Source organism: Sinohyriopsis cumingii, chromosome 17, assembly GCF_028554795.1.
Source record: "Sinohyriopsis cumingii isolate HCF-2022 chromosome 17, ASM2855479v2, whole genome shotgun sequence".
In the NCBI taxonomy this organism is placed as follows: Eukaryota; Metazoa; Mollusca; class Bivalvia; order Unionida; family Unionidae; genus Sinohyriopsis; species Sinohyriopsis cumingii.
Genome location: NC_142977.1, coordinates 24,606,159 through 24,623,912, shown reverse-complemented (window position 1 = coordinate 24,623,912; position 17,754 = coordinate 24,606,159). Strand labels below are relative to the sequence as shown.

Genomic DNA, 17,754 nt, shown 5'->3' with positions numbered 1-17,754 from the left:
ATCATGTGACTTTTACTAAAGTATAATGTAGATTACTAACTTTTAGTTGTAGATATTAGTTAGGTTTGAATTAGAAATTTGGTTCAGGATGGTAATATACTAGAATTACACTGATTGACTTATATCTATTTTTACTTACACGCTTTTTCGCTCAGAGTCAGGGAAAAAACTTGGGAATTTTACCAGATTATTCTGGTTATGGAACATTTCAGGGTCAGGTGAGAATCCATTTCTGTTTACCCTGTTAGTCCAAAATGCTCCCCTGTTTTTTAATAACATTTAATCGCTGTGGCATTTTTGGTTGACATTTTATTCTTTTTAATTACTGCAATACCTTCATTTTAGCAGAGATGAGCTTTGATTATAACCTTCAACATCATGGTTAATACGGTGAACTGCTATGCATAATGGGATGGATATAAAAAAACTCTAATAATTACCTAATCCCTTCTTACAGTAAACTTTTAATTCTCTTCATTGTTTCTTGCTATCCTGTGGATTTTGGATTCGTCAGTTTCTGATAATCACAAGGGGCTTCTGTGGTATTCATATTTGGCTTATTCTAAGCATTGGGGTTGACTTTTACAACAAAATGCTATAGAACAAGCTTTGCATGTTTCATTACTTCAATCTCCTATTCAAAGAGTAGGCTCCTGCTTATAATTTCTGGAATTTCATAATTGTATGGATATATTCATAAAAGATTTCAAATGTGGGGGATGTTTTGCCCCCCCCCCCCCCTTCAGTCATAATTTTCATTCTGTTTCATTTATTACATGCTCAGTAACTCAAACATTATCACACAGGAAACTGTAGTATTATTTTTACATGATTAATGACTAGCATGTAATTCATATACTAAATGCTGAGAAAAAGGAGATGCTAGACACAAAAGTCTGAACCACAAGCAGCACATGAAATTCATATGTTCAGTTTAACTGACATCACGAAGCGCATATTGTCAGTGCAGGAGGAATCAGTGTGTGTATGTATGCATGTGTGCATATGTGTGTGTATGCATGCCCATATATGTGGCATGCAATGAAAGTGGACTTTCAAGAAGGACGTTTTAGCAGTTCCCAAAATAGGTTTTATGTTGGCTGCTACAGATAATTATGTTGCACAGAACTGCTTGTTTTCATATAGCCTCAGGTTTGAACATAGAATTAGACTGAAATTTGTGTTATACCATGTACTGTACACTGTTTGAAAGAAGTCTGTCACAGAATAATATACTAGTATACATGTATCTTGAGAGAGGAGTGGACTGAGATTGTGGATGGAGACTAGATGTGGACTTCATTTACAGTTGCATGAATATGTAATTTTTGTGGAATGTTTTATTTTTTGAGCCTATGCTAGTGGGAAGTGAGACATAATAGTCACCTTTCTGACCGTCCTTGCTATCACTCTTGAGGCCAGATTTCTGATTCGATTTTGATCAAATTTGGAATATTTGCTTATATCATCAAGATCTCAGAAAAGTTTGATAATGAGTGAGATCTATGCATACTAATGAGATCATTTTGCATTTGATTGGCTGAGCTTGTTGCAAGCCTAAAGGTTGTATTATTTTTTTATTTGATTTTTATCAGAATTGGAAAATATGCTAATATTAAGACCTTGGACAAATGTGATTAGGAGTGAGATGCACACTTATAAATGGGCATGGTATTGAATCTGGTTGGTTTAAACTGTTGCCACTCTGGAAACCATTTTTCTGATTAGATCAAACTTGAACTGTGGGCTTGTGTCATCAGTAGCTTGGATGGTTTTGATATAGAGAGATCCTTGCATATTAATTGTATAATCTTTCATCTGATTGACTGAGCTTGTTATCACTCTGGAAGCCGTATCTGTGATCCAATTTTTAGAAAACTAAAATTATGTGCTTATGTCATCAAGATCTTGGACAGTTTCGGTAATGAGAGAAACATGCCTAACATTGAGATGAACTTTCACCGGATTGGCTGAGATTAATAGCATTCTATTATCATGGTCTTTTACAATATTCAGAAGTAGGTGGAATAAATACATATTCATGAGGCGGTTTTGCATCTGATTGATAGAGCTTATGGATGACTTTGATTATAAACAGAGGCAGTGTGTTTAGTTTGAGAATACTTTTTATTATGGCTACTTCTCATGAATGGTTGGTCATATCAGTGTGGGGCTTTCACTGAAAGACTTCTTATAATGTCTGGTAGGTATGAAATGGAAATCGTGCCAGTCTGATATCCAGTATGGCTACCATAGCAGCCATTTTGAAAATCTTGTCATTACTTCTTCAGAATGGAAAGTCATGTAAACATGGGGTTTCAACAAAAACTTTTTATGATGTCTTGTTGGTCCCAAATGAAACTGGTGCCAGTTTGACATCCAATACATCTACTACAGCAGCTAATTTGAAAATCTTTTATCACTGAAGAATATAGGAGAGAGAGAGAGTTCAACACTCAGCAGTTTTGAGGAAGATGGGTACTCTTGTTACAGCATTGATATCAAAGGATAACATACAGGAGAATGGATGACAAAACTTTGACCAGATCTGATGTAAAACATCCAGGCTTGAATGCCTTTCACATTTATAGAACTGTTGCTGATTGCTAAAACTGCTCATTTCCAATTTCAATTGCTTTAGAGAATTTGAACAACTCTGACAGTAAAGGCCTTGGCATAAAGAGTTTTCAATGTGTTTATGTGCCATCATATAAGGATAAAGGTATAAAAAGAACTGGAGAAACCATGAAACACTTGTTTTCAGAATATGCAGAATATCATTAGAAGAAATTTCAACAGAATTCATGATCTACATGTCTGGCCAATTTCAGTTTTATTTGGTTATTGGGCAGCTGTCAGCCAAGTGAGCAATAACAGGCCTACTTTGGCTTCTGATTTCCTTATAATTCTTTAATGGATTTTTCTTCATAATTGAAATGAACCATAAAGCAGCTAATCCTAATTAAAATGAATTAATATTGAGCTTTGTCAAATCAATTCTGAGATATGCTTGCTTGCTTCACTAACCTTGTGGTTAAGGTTGCAGTCACAGAAAGTGTGTTTAGGTTTTGTTTATTAATATTTTTAATTTGCTTTCATTTCCTAAATACATTAGTGGATTTTTTTCATACTTGGTATGAATCACTATGAAGTTAAGATAATCCATTTTGTGGCATGCATATTTGCCCCATTGACAATGAGGTCAAGGTCACATAATATCTATGTTCCTGTTTTGGTTCATAAGTTTTTTAATATATATTTGCTATTGTATATCTCCTAAATGCCTCGACAGATTTTCTTCATACTTAAGATGAATCGTTACGCAACCAAGGCAATTCATTCTGTGACACACATACTTGTTCCTTTGAACTTGAGGTCATGGTCACAGTTATATAAAATTTATATTGTGGTTTTGGTCAAAGCTTTTTTGTTATTTGCTTGTTTCTATATGATCTTGATTGTTTATGTTCATAGATTTGATCAATCATTATGAGGGTAAGACATTAATTCCATGACATACTTGTTCAGCCTTTTACAATGCTATTTTGATCATGGGCTTGAAATGAAGGCCTTGTCCTTCTAGATAAAATTTCTGCTAGATGAACTTAAGCATATAATGTACCATTCATATTACCCTTGTTGTCAGATGATAATCCTGTGCATGATATAAAGCCCATGACCTGACCCATCCCCCACTTTGAATGCCAAATATTGAAGGTATTGTTGTTTGACTCTGCTTAGTGGAAAATTTTAATGGATCAGCCTAATTGGCCTATAATAGGAGCAAAACTAGATATTTGTACTAGCTCTGTATTCTTGAAACTTCAAATGATTTTAATTTTGATTTTAATCATTTAAATTTTGGAACTTTTGTGATTGTTTTACACTTTAACTCAGCATTTCAATGACATACTGATAGTTGAAGTATCTTAGCAGATTTTAGTTGGATTTGGTTGGTGGTTTGGCTTGGTTTTTGGTGTTTCATGGCACAACCATACAAATTGGATACGTAGTGCTGGGGCAGTTTGAGTCAAGTGCCTTGAACAAGGACACACCATGAGAGTTGACCTGGGCTGGTCTGATGGTAGGACATGAACCTGCACTTTTTTAATCACAAGTCCAGTCTAGTAACCACTGAACAATTGTGGCTTCTGTCTCCATTAGGACTGCTTTGGACCTAAAGGGAAGACAATTTGAGAGTCTTCAACCTGAATTTGTTTACTCAAAAGGTTTTGAGAATAGACAAGTTTTGTGCTTAAAATTGGAATTTTGCGATTCAGTTAGAATGTAACCAGACCCATACAACTTTCATGATTTTCCTGTTTGTTTGTTTTTTTTTTCTTTCTCTGTAAGCATTCTGAATTTAAATAGACCAAAGTCCCTGTGATGCCTTGCATGTAAGCAAACCTTGTAGGCACATTCCCTGACGAGATTGAATGTAGATAAATTATGCATGCTGAGTTGTGAACTCATTAAACTATATTAAAGGTTAGGGTGGTCAAAGCGGAAATAAGTACCCACCATTTCTCTTAGTTTTTCTACTAGTGTTAAATGATTGTGAACAGAAAATTATGAAGAAAAATTATGGTGAAAAATATTTTGTTTTTGCAGAACAAAGTCATGAAAGTGAAAATCATCCCCTGATTTGATTTTCCATGTTGAAGATGTCATAATGCTTGTTTCAGAAAAATGTCACCATAATTGGAAATTTGTCTTAAACTTCATTAATGAGATAATCATTAAACATTACCCAATTAGTAGATTGAAAAAAACTGAAAAATAATACTGACTAAAGATTGAGAAAGTCCAGCATAGACAAAGCACAAGGTCAGATGCTTGCAAATTTTTATTAAACTGTGGCTGCATTGGCATAGATATATCAACAATAAGGTGTCTTAAAGACTACTTGCTTTCCATTTGACCTTGGACTGCTCCGGTGGTCTAGTGGTTAGAGTGTCTGCCTCAGATGCGGGAGGCTATGGGTTCGCCCCCAGCTGAGCCATACCAAAGACATAAAAATGGCACTAACAGCTGCCTCGCTAGGTGTTCAGCATTAAGAGGATAGTCTTAGGACAGGTCAGCCTGGTGTCAGGATAATGTTACTGGGTGGGATATCTTGCTACATGTCTGCAGCATGATGCCCCAGTGCTAGATATCACTATAAACTGCCACTATGCAGACATTGTAGTGATGATGGAAAAATTATTAAAGCTACATTTAAAAAAAATCAAAATCAAAATCCATTTCACCTTGACCCACCACACCTATATTTACATGGTATTTGTGTTGCAAATGGTATAAAGTGCCTTGCTTAAGGACAAACCACTGAAGCCAGCCCAGGCTAATCCTGTGTTTAGAATTGAACCACACCCTTTTTGTTGTGTGTCTGGAATACATATCACATAACCATAGTTGTCCCTGTCATTGCTAATCACTACTTGTAACATAGGAGGGGGATCATAGAGCCCATTTTGCATCTGAGTTTAATTTCTTGACATGAAATTCTTCCACAACATAAATGAGAAAATATGGATCCTAGTCTTCTCCAAGAACAAAACTAACATATGACTTCTGCAGAAAAGAAATATACATGTATATGCAAGGAAAAACATCTTAAGATAATACATACTAGGATAATTTTCCAGTTTGTCAGGTTGTGAATGCAGACATCCATGTGTGTGATAATGCATAAATTGAAAAATACATGTCAATAGATATAAATGTTTTCTGTTTAGTGATGCATTTACTCATATCTTTCTAGTCCAATCAAATGTTGTGAAAGTGACAATGTTTATATTTCATCATTAACACAGAGCTGCATTTAGGGTTTCTGACTAAATTGACATGAATAAATTTCATAGGGTCTGTATTGTTTTTGTTTATTTTTATTGTCCATTGTTTATGAGATGGTCTGTTATCTATTGTCTGCTGTCCATATCTGTTGTCCATCTGTCTGTTAACCTAAGTTTCTTATTGTTACTCGGCAAAACTACATGGAGGATTACCCGTATTCTTACACTTACATTCATCTGATGGTGCCACTCAGACATCCAATATGGCCACCACAGTGATCATCTTGAAAATCTTTTTATCACTACTCCTTCTGAATTAATTATCTACAACGGGTTTTCACTTAAAGTCTTCTTCTGATATCTAGTTGGTCATAAATAAATATGGTGACAATCTGCTGTATAATATGGCCACCACAGTGAAAATTTGTTATAAATGCTTCTTGTAAATGGAAAGTATTATTGCCTTGGAGTTCTCACCAGAAAACTTTTTAAAATGTCTTGTTGGTCCCAAATGAAAATGACACTGTTTGCATATTCAATATGGCCAACACAGACATATGCGATTTTTACTAAATGACTTCTTTTGATGTATAGTCAATCCTCTGTGAAAATGGTGCTGCTCAGATATTTAATATTGCCACCACAGTAGCCATTGTGAAAGTTGTGTGACCATTTGTCCCAAATAAATGGCCGCATCAGCATAGGGTTTTGAGTCAAAGAGTTGTTACTATGTCTTGTTGGTTGTAAGTGTAAATGGTGCAGATATGACTCCCATTATGGCCACCAAAATGGCCATCTATGAACATCTTGTTATCACTACTTTTTCTAAATGGCAGGTCATATCGATATTGTGTTTGCAGGAAAAGGCTTCTTATCATGTCTGGTTCTTCCTGATTGAAATGTTGCTGATCTGATATCACCATGGCAGTAACCTTGAAAATCTTGTTACCAACTTCAAAAAAGATTTGTTATGATGTCTTGTTGATTCTGAATTATGTTTTGTTGGTTCTAAATGATGAAAATGATTTTAGTCTGACAGCCAACATGGCAACTAATTTGAAAATCTTGTTTTTGCTTAAGACTAAAATTCCAAGATGGTTTAAACACTCAGCAATTGACAGGAAAAAATGATCATAATTTGACTTCCTGGAAATTCATTTTGACCAGTAGAACATTAGTCAAGGGACACCTGTTTTTTCTTGGCAGAAATGGTTACTTTTCAGTATTCATTATTATTCTGCTCTTTGCAAGACAAGTTCTTTATTTTTATTTTTCTCGTATATTTGTATTCAATTTTATGATATTTATTTATTTGTTTTAGGAAAACAAAGGATATATTGGGCCAGAACTTAGTAGCATTCTGCCCGTAAGTCTGCACCAGTAACCTTCATAACCCTATTAGCCAACCTCTTTATCCTGTATTAATCCTATCCTAATTTCTGATAAGGATTTGGGACAATGTATCCACCCTTTCTTTCATGTAGCCATTGGGGCAGTTATTGCTTGACATTTTCTCCTTTGGAACACAGGAACACCACTTGGATTGTGTCTCATTGTCACACAATCTTTGGATTCATTTTTGCTGAATGGTTTCTCCTTTTGGAACACTGGAACATCCCTAGGATTTCCTCATATGTCCAATGTTGCTTGAGCTTTTTAGCAAGTCTTGTGCTCTGCCTCATGTTTGGGACACTCAGTGAGACATCTCTGATTGAACAACTGCAATCCCAGCTTTAGTTAAGTGGGACTTCTTAAATCCTTTTTTTTGTGTGGAACAATTGGGCAACCTTAATATCCTAACTCTAAGGGATCTTATGTTGCTTTTGGAACAATCTCCTTTTTGTTTTGTAACACTTCACATATGTCTTTTCTTTGGGACCCTGGTGCTTCTTCCTTCTTTCAATCAAAACTCAAAAAAAGTTTAAATCATTTGTTAATCTGTCAGTTAATTATTTTAAAAATAACTTAATTTGGTCACAAGTCCAAGTAAGTTTATGGCATGATCCAGAATCCATCATGTATCGTCCATCATTGATCAGCAATTCCTATTTGTAACTAATTTGGAATGATACACAAGGCTTGTTTCAGGAAACTTGCTAAAGAGCATCCTGACATGAATGCTTCTCATGTTTGAATAGCATCAAATGCAAGTTAACACTGTTACTTCAAAAAGAAAAACCTTTAAATGATTTCTCATAAATTGCTGAATAGAATTGGCATGATGACCTTTGATTTTGTACAACTGTTGCTAATTTGCTGTTAAATATTTTCATAGTTGCAAAAAGTAGAGAAACTTTTAGGTTACTTTCAAACCACTGCTGAACAGAATTTGACCATATTTCACAGAAGACATTCTGGCTTAATACTTGCTTCACTGTTGAATAACGCCATTGCTACTGAAAATACAACAACCTTGAAACAACTTCATTTTTAAATTAACAATCAGCAAAAGTTGACCAGATTTCACATAAAGAATCCTTGTGTAAGTCTTTGAATATGTACCAATGATGCCAATCTGCTGTATAAAATTGCTGTCATTAATATAAAATAAAAGTAAAATTTTGGATGTCAGAAAGCATCATAATAAACCAAGATTTCTGGGCCAGCAGTCCTTCAGTGCTTTTAGGTAGTTGTTGCTCAGATGACTGACTTCAGGCTGACTTGGGCCTCTTGCTTTTCCTAATATCAAATATGGTACATGTTGGACACTGATGCTGTCCAAGTTTTAGACATTATAAATAAACTGTTGTTGTCCAGACAGCCTTGTTACGAACTTAATTCATGTACAGTTTTCTTTTCCAGGTACAAATACATTTTTGTCCAGATACCCATTCTATGAGAAATACATTAGTCGATAATAGCTTATTGCCTTTGGCTTATTTATTTGTATGGGAACTTTAACTAGTTGACCTTGATAAGAAAACAACCATGTGTCACCTATGGCAACCGTGCCACAATATACGAGCTATATATAGTATTGAACCTTAGTTGAGTTATCGGGGGGACATTGTATTGTCTTATGTCCCTCTATAATGATCAGAACATTGGGATTAGTGAAATTTAGATGGACACTGGCATTACGGGTTGGGAGAATGTCTCCTGTGCTTACTGAAAGTTCAACACTAAATATAGGTGTTGTAACTAGCTTCAGTTTGTCATGAGCTGGTATGCGCAGAAATCTCCAGATTTATTACTAGATATCCAGCCATATTGACTTAAGTTTAATGTGTGGCCATTTGCAACATTTTTAGAAGATTAAACATTAAACCTTGTTTTACTAAATCATGGCAAAGTGACAGGGGTATACCATATGTGACTTAGTGAAAGGAATAATGGGCAGTGGGGGGGGGGAGTATTCAGAGAGCACCAGATGTAGCCTAATGAAATGGAATCTGAGGATGTAGAAAGGTGTAGTTAGCTATTGTTGTCTGAGGATGCACTTAGCAATGGATATCTGCAGAGATGCTTCCAGATCGCACGATCACATGATTTGCACAAATTTGTACGAATTCATGTACTTGGAAAGTGGTGATGCATGAGAACTCCTGCAAATTAACTTCAAGTAGCATATATGAAAATATTCTCAACGTGCACTATACAACTTTATTCAACCATTCACCTTTAAAATGCTTGTAGAAATGGAAGTAATATTGTAGTTTGTTGGGACATGTATTTTTTCATAACTTTTTACATATCTGGTTACTTTGCCTTGATGAGAATGGTTGTTAAATTAAATTTGATTGGCACACTGAGCCCTGTAACAAGCATTGTGTTATAGTTTCAACCATGCATAAAGGATGTTTTACAATGCACGTTTATAATACAGGCTGTGTAGAAGACCCAAAATGGCTGATTCCCACTGTTGTTCATCGTTAGATGATGATTTACTACGGCAATTACTGGCTGAACATAGTAATTAAGGCAATTTACTTTTAAAGTTAGGAAATATATCAGATTACTGGAGATGGGAAAATGTTAATGGAGATACCAGTGAGAGATTTTGAACCCAAAAGCATTATTAAATATAAATCTAATGTACATGTTGGATGGACAAAAACAGACGGCATGGTGGTCAACCCTTCATTTCAGCAGTATTTCAAAATTAAATGTAAGAAAAGGCAGACAAACAAGCCAAATTAAAAGATAGTTTAAAAGCAGAGTGCTCCTTTTCTCTTCTTTTCTTGTCATACTTTTGCTCCGCAGAATCATGTGCTACAATACCATATAGTAGTAGCATACAGGTTATGATAAAATCTAATAATTAATAATCTAAGAATGAAATTAAAAGTAAAGATTTTTATTTGATCAAAATACCTCTAAGCAAGTAGGCTATAGCATTAATAGACTTAAAAATCATAATACAGCCTTGTGGAATAGAAAATTTGCCATAGTCCTTTAGTAGCTGGTAGAGTGCTAATTCAACAAAGTTAAACTTTGGCAGAGCTTGTGTTAGTGAAAAATCTTATTTTGGAGCAGAATTATCCAATAGAGAACACCTGTAAGCTATCAGAGGGTGTTCCCATTACAGGACAGTATTCATGCACATGAATGAACATATTAATGCCTATACAACTAGAGGCAACATCTTTTAAATATTTTTATTTCAATATGGGTCTTATAGAGTGGGTCAGGAAGAAAGAGAGATTAATATTAAAGTGTTATGCAAATATTGAACTATAGCTGTTTCTTACTCTCCCTCATTTTTGTTCTTCTCCTTTATTTTCATGAAAGGGGATAAATCATCCTTGATGATAAAATGCTCGGAGCAGCTCTGTATCTGAGGATATAGTTAGCCATTGAGTGGCATAGTAATAAAAGTTGGTTTTTTAGTGTAGAGGCGTTTGGAGTTAAGTGCCTTGCCGTAACAGACACCTCGGTGGCTGACCCAGGCTGGTCTGATGGTAGGATTCAAACTCATCCTTTGGGTTGTGAGTCTGGCACACTTAACCACTGAGCCACTATGGTGTATTGGATATGTAATTGTCCACGGGTATCGGAGGATGTAGTTATCCATGGGTATCGGAGGATGTAGTTATTCGTGGGTATCAGAGGATGTAGTTATCCATGGGTATTGGAGGTTGTAGGTATCCACGGGTATCAGAGGATGTAGTTATCCGTGGGTATCAGAGGATGTAGTTATCCATGGGTACTGGAGGATGCAGTTGTCCATGGGCATTGGAGGATGTAGTTATCCATGGGTATTAAAGGATGTAGTTGTCCATGGGCATTGGAGGATGTAGTTATCCATGGGTATTGGAGGATGTAGTTATCCATGGGTATCAGAATGTGTAAGGTAGCCGTTAGTCATGGTTATTTGAGGATGCAGTTAGTCATCATTATATAAGGATGCAGTTAGCCATGGGTATATTAGGGTGTAAGTTAACCATTAGCCTCAGTTATCCAAGGATGTAGCTAGGATAAACCAAAAAATGTACAGTAGTCTAATTTCATTTAGTAAACTAATTATCCCCAGTTTTCTTGTGCAGGAAATAAAAGTATGAAACAAGTCCTAATCATGTAGTAGCATATCTGAGCCCATACCTAGCAATCTTGTAGCCCTAGGGCATGGTAAATAGGATGAGTCTTGCCAGCTGAAATCATATTGCAATATAGATGACTGTCTGGCAGTATGAATCAAAACCATCTACCAATACCAACTGTCACTAGAATAATTGCTGAGTAGGTAGTTTTATTCTAATTAACATGTTCTACCAACTGTGTTTCACCTTATTTTATTTTATTTCTTCTTATTTTTTATGAGATTGATCATGCTTATGGTAGTGAAAATAAATCACTTAACATTAACTGATGAAACTAGATTTGGCCTAATCTCCAAAGATTGACAGATTTCATGTGCTGTTAAGTTATGGTTAAATTATTTGTTTAGTGTGGTTCAGACACAGTGGATGAGCTGGACGTTGACAAACTGGATGAGTAGTCCATCTGGATTATTATATGCTTTCAAAGCACCAACAACATACTGCCAGTGATTGATAAATTTCACCAGGTTTCTAGTTTTGTTTCAAATCAATGTGATTCTTAAGATTGCTCTTTGCCCACTTACTGGTCATAAGATTCACTCATGATTAGCTGTCATTCATAATAAAACAATCATATGACTAGTTACTGCAAAAGTCCTTCCATATTAGGTTTTGAATAATAATACAAACCTCATTCCAGAGCCTATAAATTGCTAGCTACACAATGTTGAATTCAGCTATCCCTGTGGGTATTGGCTACATGATTATGATTTGTTCTACACTTTCCACAGAAGTACAACTTACAGAATGTTTCACAAAGGAGAATATCATGGCTCAGAAGAAGAAAGAGGTTAATTGGTATTAAAAGTGTCTTTCATCTGCTATAGAATTTACATTTAAGATGGGATATCAAGTTCTTTTCCTGGAACAACTCAATTTCAAAGTCATTGCATAATATAACCAATCAATTTAAATCTGCCTAAAGTACCGTATTAAAAAACCAACCAATCAACCTTTATAAAACTACGCAAACACCCCATATTAAACAAACCTAGATAGCATATATATATATATATATATATGCAACTTGACCTTTTAAGGAAGCCATGTTCTTGCATGCTCATATGTTTACATTAATACACATATCTTATACTAACCAAGAGCAAAGAAATTTTTCATGCACTTTTAACCTATACTTACCAATGTGATAACCATATTATAAAAGTACATGACTAATATGCCTTGTAACGTAATTACATGTATATAACTTATTCACTTACATGGCTCTTTCATAGACTGGTTCCTTTTAACCAGTACTTGAATCATAAGATTTTTTCAAATAATTTTACAATTCCAACACATATGGCCATGGGTTGTTATACATAATATTTTGTAAAAATGTGAAATTAGTATCAGGGTACTGTGCACACTTGCTTGTATATTGGGTCCAGCTGCAGGTATCTTATACCAGGATCTACAGTCTTATCGGATTAGGGTCTATGATGATGGTTCTACTTATTAATCTTAACAAACTACATAGACCGATATCTGCCAGGACATAATGCGATTGCAGGCCTGGGTCTGTGCAATTTGCAGTTTGATCCAATTTATACATTAGTGTATATAGTATGTGTTTATCAAGTTTTTTTTATCATGAATCGTATATCACTTTTGAATTTCCAACAAAGGTGATGCTGTATTTGAAAGTTTTATAAAGTTCCCATACTGTATATACTTGTTTCCAAGTCAAGTCTCATTGCAGACTGTACAGACCTTATAAGGAAGTATTACTACATATTACTGTGTAGTGTAAATTTATTCATTTTGCATGTTAGATTTATATTTTTATGTATTGTGCAGGAAGAAGCTTGTGAATTAGATTTCCCACAATTATTATGGTAGGTTATTTATTGTATATGTGTAGTTTGGTCATCGATCATAAATTCTATGATTTTCTAAGTAAGTCAAACAATGTTTGGAAAAATAAATTGTTCAGTACTTATTGTAGGTGATTGATGGGTTAAGTACTGAATCCTAAATGAAACAATATTTTTGCATCTGCCTCAAAGATTGGTAGTCCTGTGGTATGTATATTTTAATTATATATCCTTGTTATCCTTATTTGCTGCATTTATTTTATAAGGTTAAATCTTGTTTGAACTTTATGAGCTTTTGGGATATTGAAGTCTTTAGGTTTAAATTGTTTATGGAAAGGGTTGCATTTTCTTTCCTGCTATTTCATGAAAATATGTGAGGACATTACATCCATCCTTCTATCTATCTGTCTTTTTGTCCGTCGTCCCATCGTCCATCCCTCCATCCATGCACCCATCCATCCATCCACCCATACATCCATGCACCCATCCATCCGAGTCCAACTCTGAAAATAGGTCTGCAAAGGTGAAAAGAGAAGATGTAACTGTTATTGTTTTATTGTAAGTGTGATGAGACTTAACCTTTGTCATCTCACCTGTGTATGTATGATGAGATATAAACGTTATTGTCTCATCTGTGTAAGCATCACAAACTCCCCTATACTTAGTCAAATACTTAACACAGGGAAGGGTGAATGTTTGGGGCAGGCGATAATCACTCAAAGAATGAAGACAAACAGTGGAAAATGCACAAATAATATTACATTTATTGACTGTTAACACTAATAATGCACACACTACCACATTCCCACTAACACTACCTCATGTAAAATAAAATGTTAAATGATATAAGATTAATAGAAACTGATTCTTCAAGTCCTGTTATTCAGTTCTCTTTTAGTTGAATAGTTCTATCATTGCACTCTATTCTGATGGAATTCACCAAAGTCAGTTTTCCCACTTTCATCCTGATTAGAATAGCACTCCATGACTTTACAATTTGTCATCCATAAGTCACCAATATATATATATTTATGTATTTATCACAAAACAATGGCTAAATGTAGTCACAAATGATTACATGTTCATTGTTCCAGAATTCAACGCAGTATCTTTGCTTTCCTGCTCATATTTTGAGCCTCCCCTCCACCAGCCAGGAAGCTAAGGAGACACACACTCCCACTTCAAATTCACCCTTTACAAGCCAAAATGCTGGGGGAGGTCTGTAGGGGCACAAACACACACCCCTTCTACATATCGAATCAACCATTTACAGGCCAAAAGGCTCAGTGAGGGCTGTAGGGTCACGCACACTGCTGACTGTCTCCTCCCCTTTCTACCTTTGACTGACTGCTTTATATTCTAAAAACACCTTAATGTATTTATGACAGCTCGTTTTCCTTTCAACAAGGGTATCTAGCAGCAACTCATTCTTTTCCTTAAAATCACAATGTCAGTATTGCTTGGTATGTCTTGTATTCACACTAGGTAACATGTTAAGCTCAAACTGTTAATTTGACGGGTTTGTGTGACAGTAAGCATAATGAGACATAACCTTTATTGTCTCATCAGTTTAAGAATGGTGAGACATAGCTCTCACTTTTTTGACTGATGATGGTGACATCCTCAGTGTTAAATTTTGCAAATCAAAGACATTGGTGGGGTGGTAATATCATTGCACAGATGCAGGTAAGATGGGCGGGTTCATTGGAATACTTGTAATATTTCACAAAATGATGCAGACAAACATTTTATAAGAAGAGATTAAAACTCTTCTCTGCTAGAAAATATGTTGTATGGTTCATATAGTATAGTAGTGTTGCACATAGGATCCCAAAAGCAGGGCACTCCCTGCACTCCCTGTCTGTCTCCTTCTCTCCAGATCTGAGGGACATGGACCTTTTTAGAGGGACAGATGAAAATAATAGTACATAATGCACTAATATAAAAATGAGATAATCTTAATCACTTGTACAGTTTGCCAACTTAATTGTACTATGATCATATTTTCCCTCAACACTTATATTATTGCAATAAAAGTGTTATGTGCATGAAAAATATATGGTTAACCCGAAATGAAATGGAATTTTCCACTCCAGATTTTGCTCTCTAATTTAACATTAATGTAAACTCAATATCTACCAGCAATAATTATAATAATTATCTCTTTTTTCTGAATTACTTTTCTTTCCAAACTAAGAAATCATTAATTACATGGCAACTTTTGTATTTGCATAAATTTATTAATTTTTGTCAATGACAAATTAAATTCTTCCTCACCATACAGATAATGAGTGGACATCCACTAATGAAAACTTGTACCCAATTTTTCTGATGAAAAAAACACCCAGGAGGGCACACAGGGTCAGCATTTGGGGGACATGGGACAAAATATTGTGGGATACCCACAGGTCCTTGATCTATGAGCAACACTGAGTATGGTGATGGATTCTTTGTAGACCATTTTGATTTCTCCATTTTATCCTTGGTGTCCTTTGGTATCTAACTTCATGAATATAATAAAATTTTCTCAGTGACACTGTGCAGCTTGTATCCATATCAAGATCTGGCTAAAAAAAGCAAAGTATTGCAATAAATTTTGATACAAATTCTTTTAAATATGTTAAATTTTCAAATGGACCTTCCACCATCAGTATCCAAATGCCAAGACTGTCATATCTGTTTCCACTCAAACAGTCTTTTGTAAGTTAATACAGATGCAGAATGTTTATTAATAACTGAGAAAAGCAAAAGATGATACTGATAATACTCGCTTAAGGTGACTCAAACTGCAAACATGAAAGATCCTTACCTGCCGTAGCATAATGTACCTGCCTTGCAGATCAGGGTCTGTGCTGTTTATTCTACAGATAAACTGCGCAGACTCAGATCTGATGGTGCATTATGCAATGGCAGATACAGGTCTGTGCAGTTTGCACTTGGGCTCATCTTATAAGCAAGTATATATGTTATGATGCCTTTATGATATTTTCCCGTTCACTCTGAGTAAAGCATTGCTCATACAGCATACACAAGAAGGTCCTTGCAAAAAATGAATATGATATAAAAATTACTACAGTATGTTCAAAAAGTTTATGATGTACCCATGGCTGGATCTTGAATGAGCTCGGGGGACATTCATTCATCCTAGATGCCAGTATCCCTGGATTTTGCAGATCTCCATATCTTGATAATTATAGCGAGACAAGGGTACATAAAATGTTTGCAACAACTCGTCCAAGGTGTAAGTGTCAGTACTGTAATATTACAATGCGGTATGCTGTACTCTGTGTCATCATTAGTCATCATTTAGCTGAGTTGCCATCGGCGTGTATATTTCATGAAAGTTTTGTATTTTTGTGTTTATGTATCATCATCATCATCATCATCATCATCATCATCATCATCATCATTGTTCAGTATGGAATCAGTCTAGATGAACATGGTTGATAACATTTGAAATACTTGTGTAGTTAAAACAACATGACAGTCGTGTGTAAATTATTGTATAGTATTCAAATTATATGAAATGCTTTGTAAATATTGTTTAAAAATTTGTATAAATTAGCTTGGGAGTATTTCATGTTCGTTAACTATAAAATCAATTGTTTTTAGTAGTAAGCTAATTAGCTGTTTATTTACATATGTTATTAATGCATATAAGCCATCATATTTACAGTGAATTATTTGTCAGGTAACAACCTTCTCTGTCCTTCTTTCCATCCATCCATCTGGTAAAGTCTTGCATTTTATGTCAGTTTTCAGGCACAGATTGGGCATTTGTGTTTCATTTGCTTATTGCTAGTTTTATTTTCTTTATAAAATAAGTCATTTAACTCTTGTGATGAACACATTCCACTGGCCTCATTTTGTGGAGGGACTATAATTCATGAGTATACATTACAGAAACAGGAAGGTACTTTGAAAGATTTTGAATATGTGATATACCTCAAAGTATTCATTAAATGTATGATATGAACACATATGTATGACAATGACTGCATTTTGTGAAAAGAAAATCCTAAGAGAAAAATGAAGACTCATTCTATATGTAAGTGTAATCACTTGATGTGTATAGAATTTGAACTAATTTGTTATGCCCATCTCATGTCAGTATTTATTGACATTTTCTAATGGACTCCTGTTCTTTTTCCAGTAGACAATATTATTGTATAATAGAGATTTTGTAGGTACTTATAACTATTTTTTTTATTCACATGTAAAAGTTCTGCTCTTCCCTATATGTAAAGTTCTATATATTTTGTTTATACTGATTTTCACCAATAAGTTACTGGAGGTGGAGGGGTATTTTATATGTAAGAATTTGGTATTACTGATTTAAATCAGTCTATCAACCACCATCTTCAATATTTTTTCTGGGTAAGAAAATGGTTCTTAAACAGACTTCTTACAAGATTGTTGCTTTGCATAACTGGGAGATTTTAGCTGTTGTGTCTTGTAAACACAGAACAGACACAAGATGGAGGTCAGCAAATCAAGAAATATTTTGTTTCCAGTCTATTTCATTGTCTCCATTTAGTGTGGTGCTGAATCTAGAAAAAAATCAACCCTTTAGACAAAAAGAAATACCAAACAAAAATAGTAAAA

General features: G+C 34.8%; 1 protein-coding gene across 6 annotated transcripts in view; it reads left to right on the top strand.

The window, feature by feature from the left end:
• The window catches only part of LOC149778268 (syntaxin-binding protein 1-like), a 100,659-nt gene that overhangs the window by 70,744 nt on the left and 12,161 nt on the right, over nucleotides 1–17,754 (top strand). The window contains exons 13-15 of one of the 6 annotated variants that reach the window (XM_089939062.1): nucleotides 156–218; nucleotides 7,114–7,158; nucleotides 13,342–13,356. The exons of 1 other annotated variant lie outside the window; for it this stretch is intronic. In XM_089939062.1, the coding sequence (XP_089795188.1) occupies nucleotides 156–218; nucleotides 7,114–7,158; nucleotides 13,342–13,356 (123 nt within the window). The remainder of the gene's footprint in view (nucleotides 1–155; nucleotides 219–7,113; nucleotides 7,159–13,341; nucleotides 13,357–17,754) is intronic. 4 more of the 6 variants (XM_089939065.1, XM_089939064.1, XM_089939063.1 and 1 more) reach the window with 4 other exon arrangements.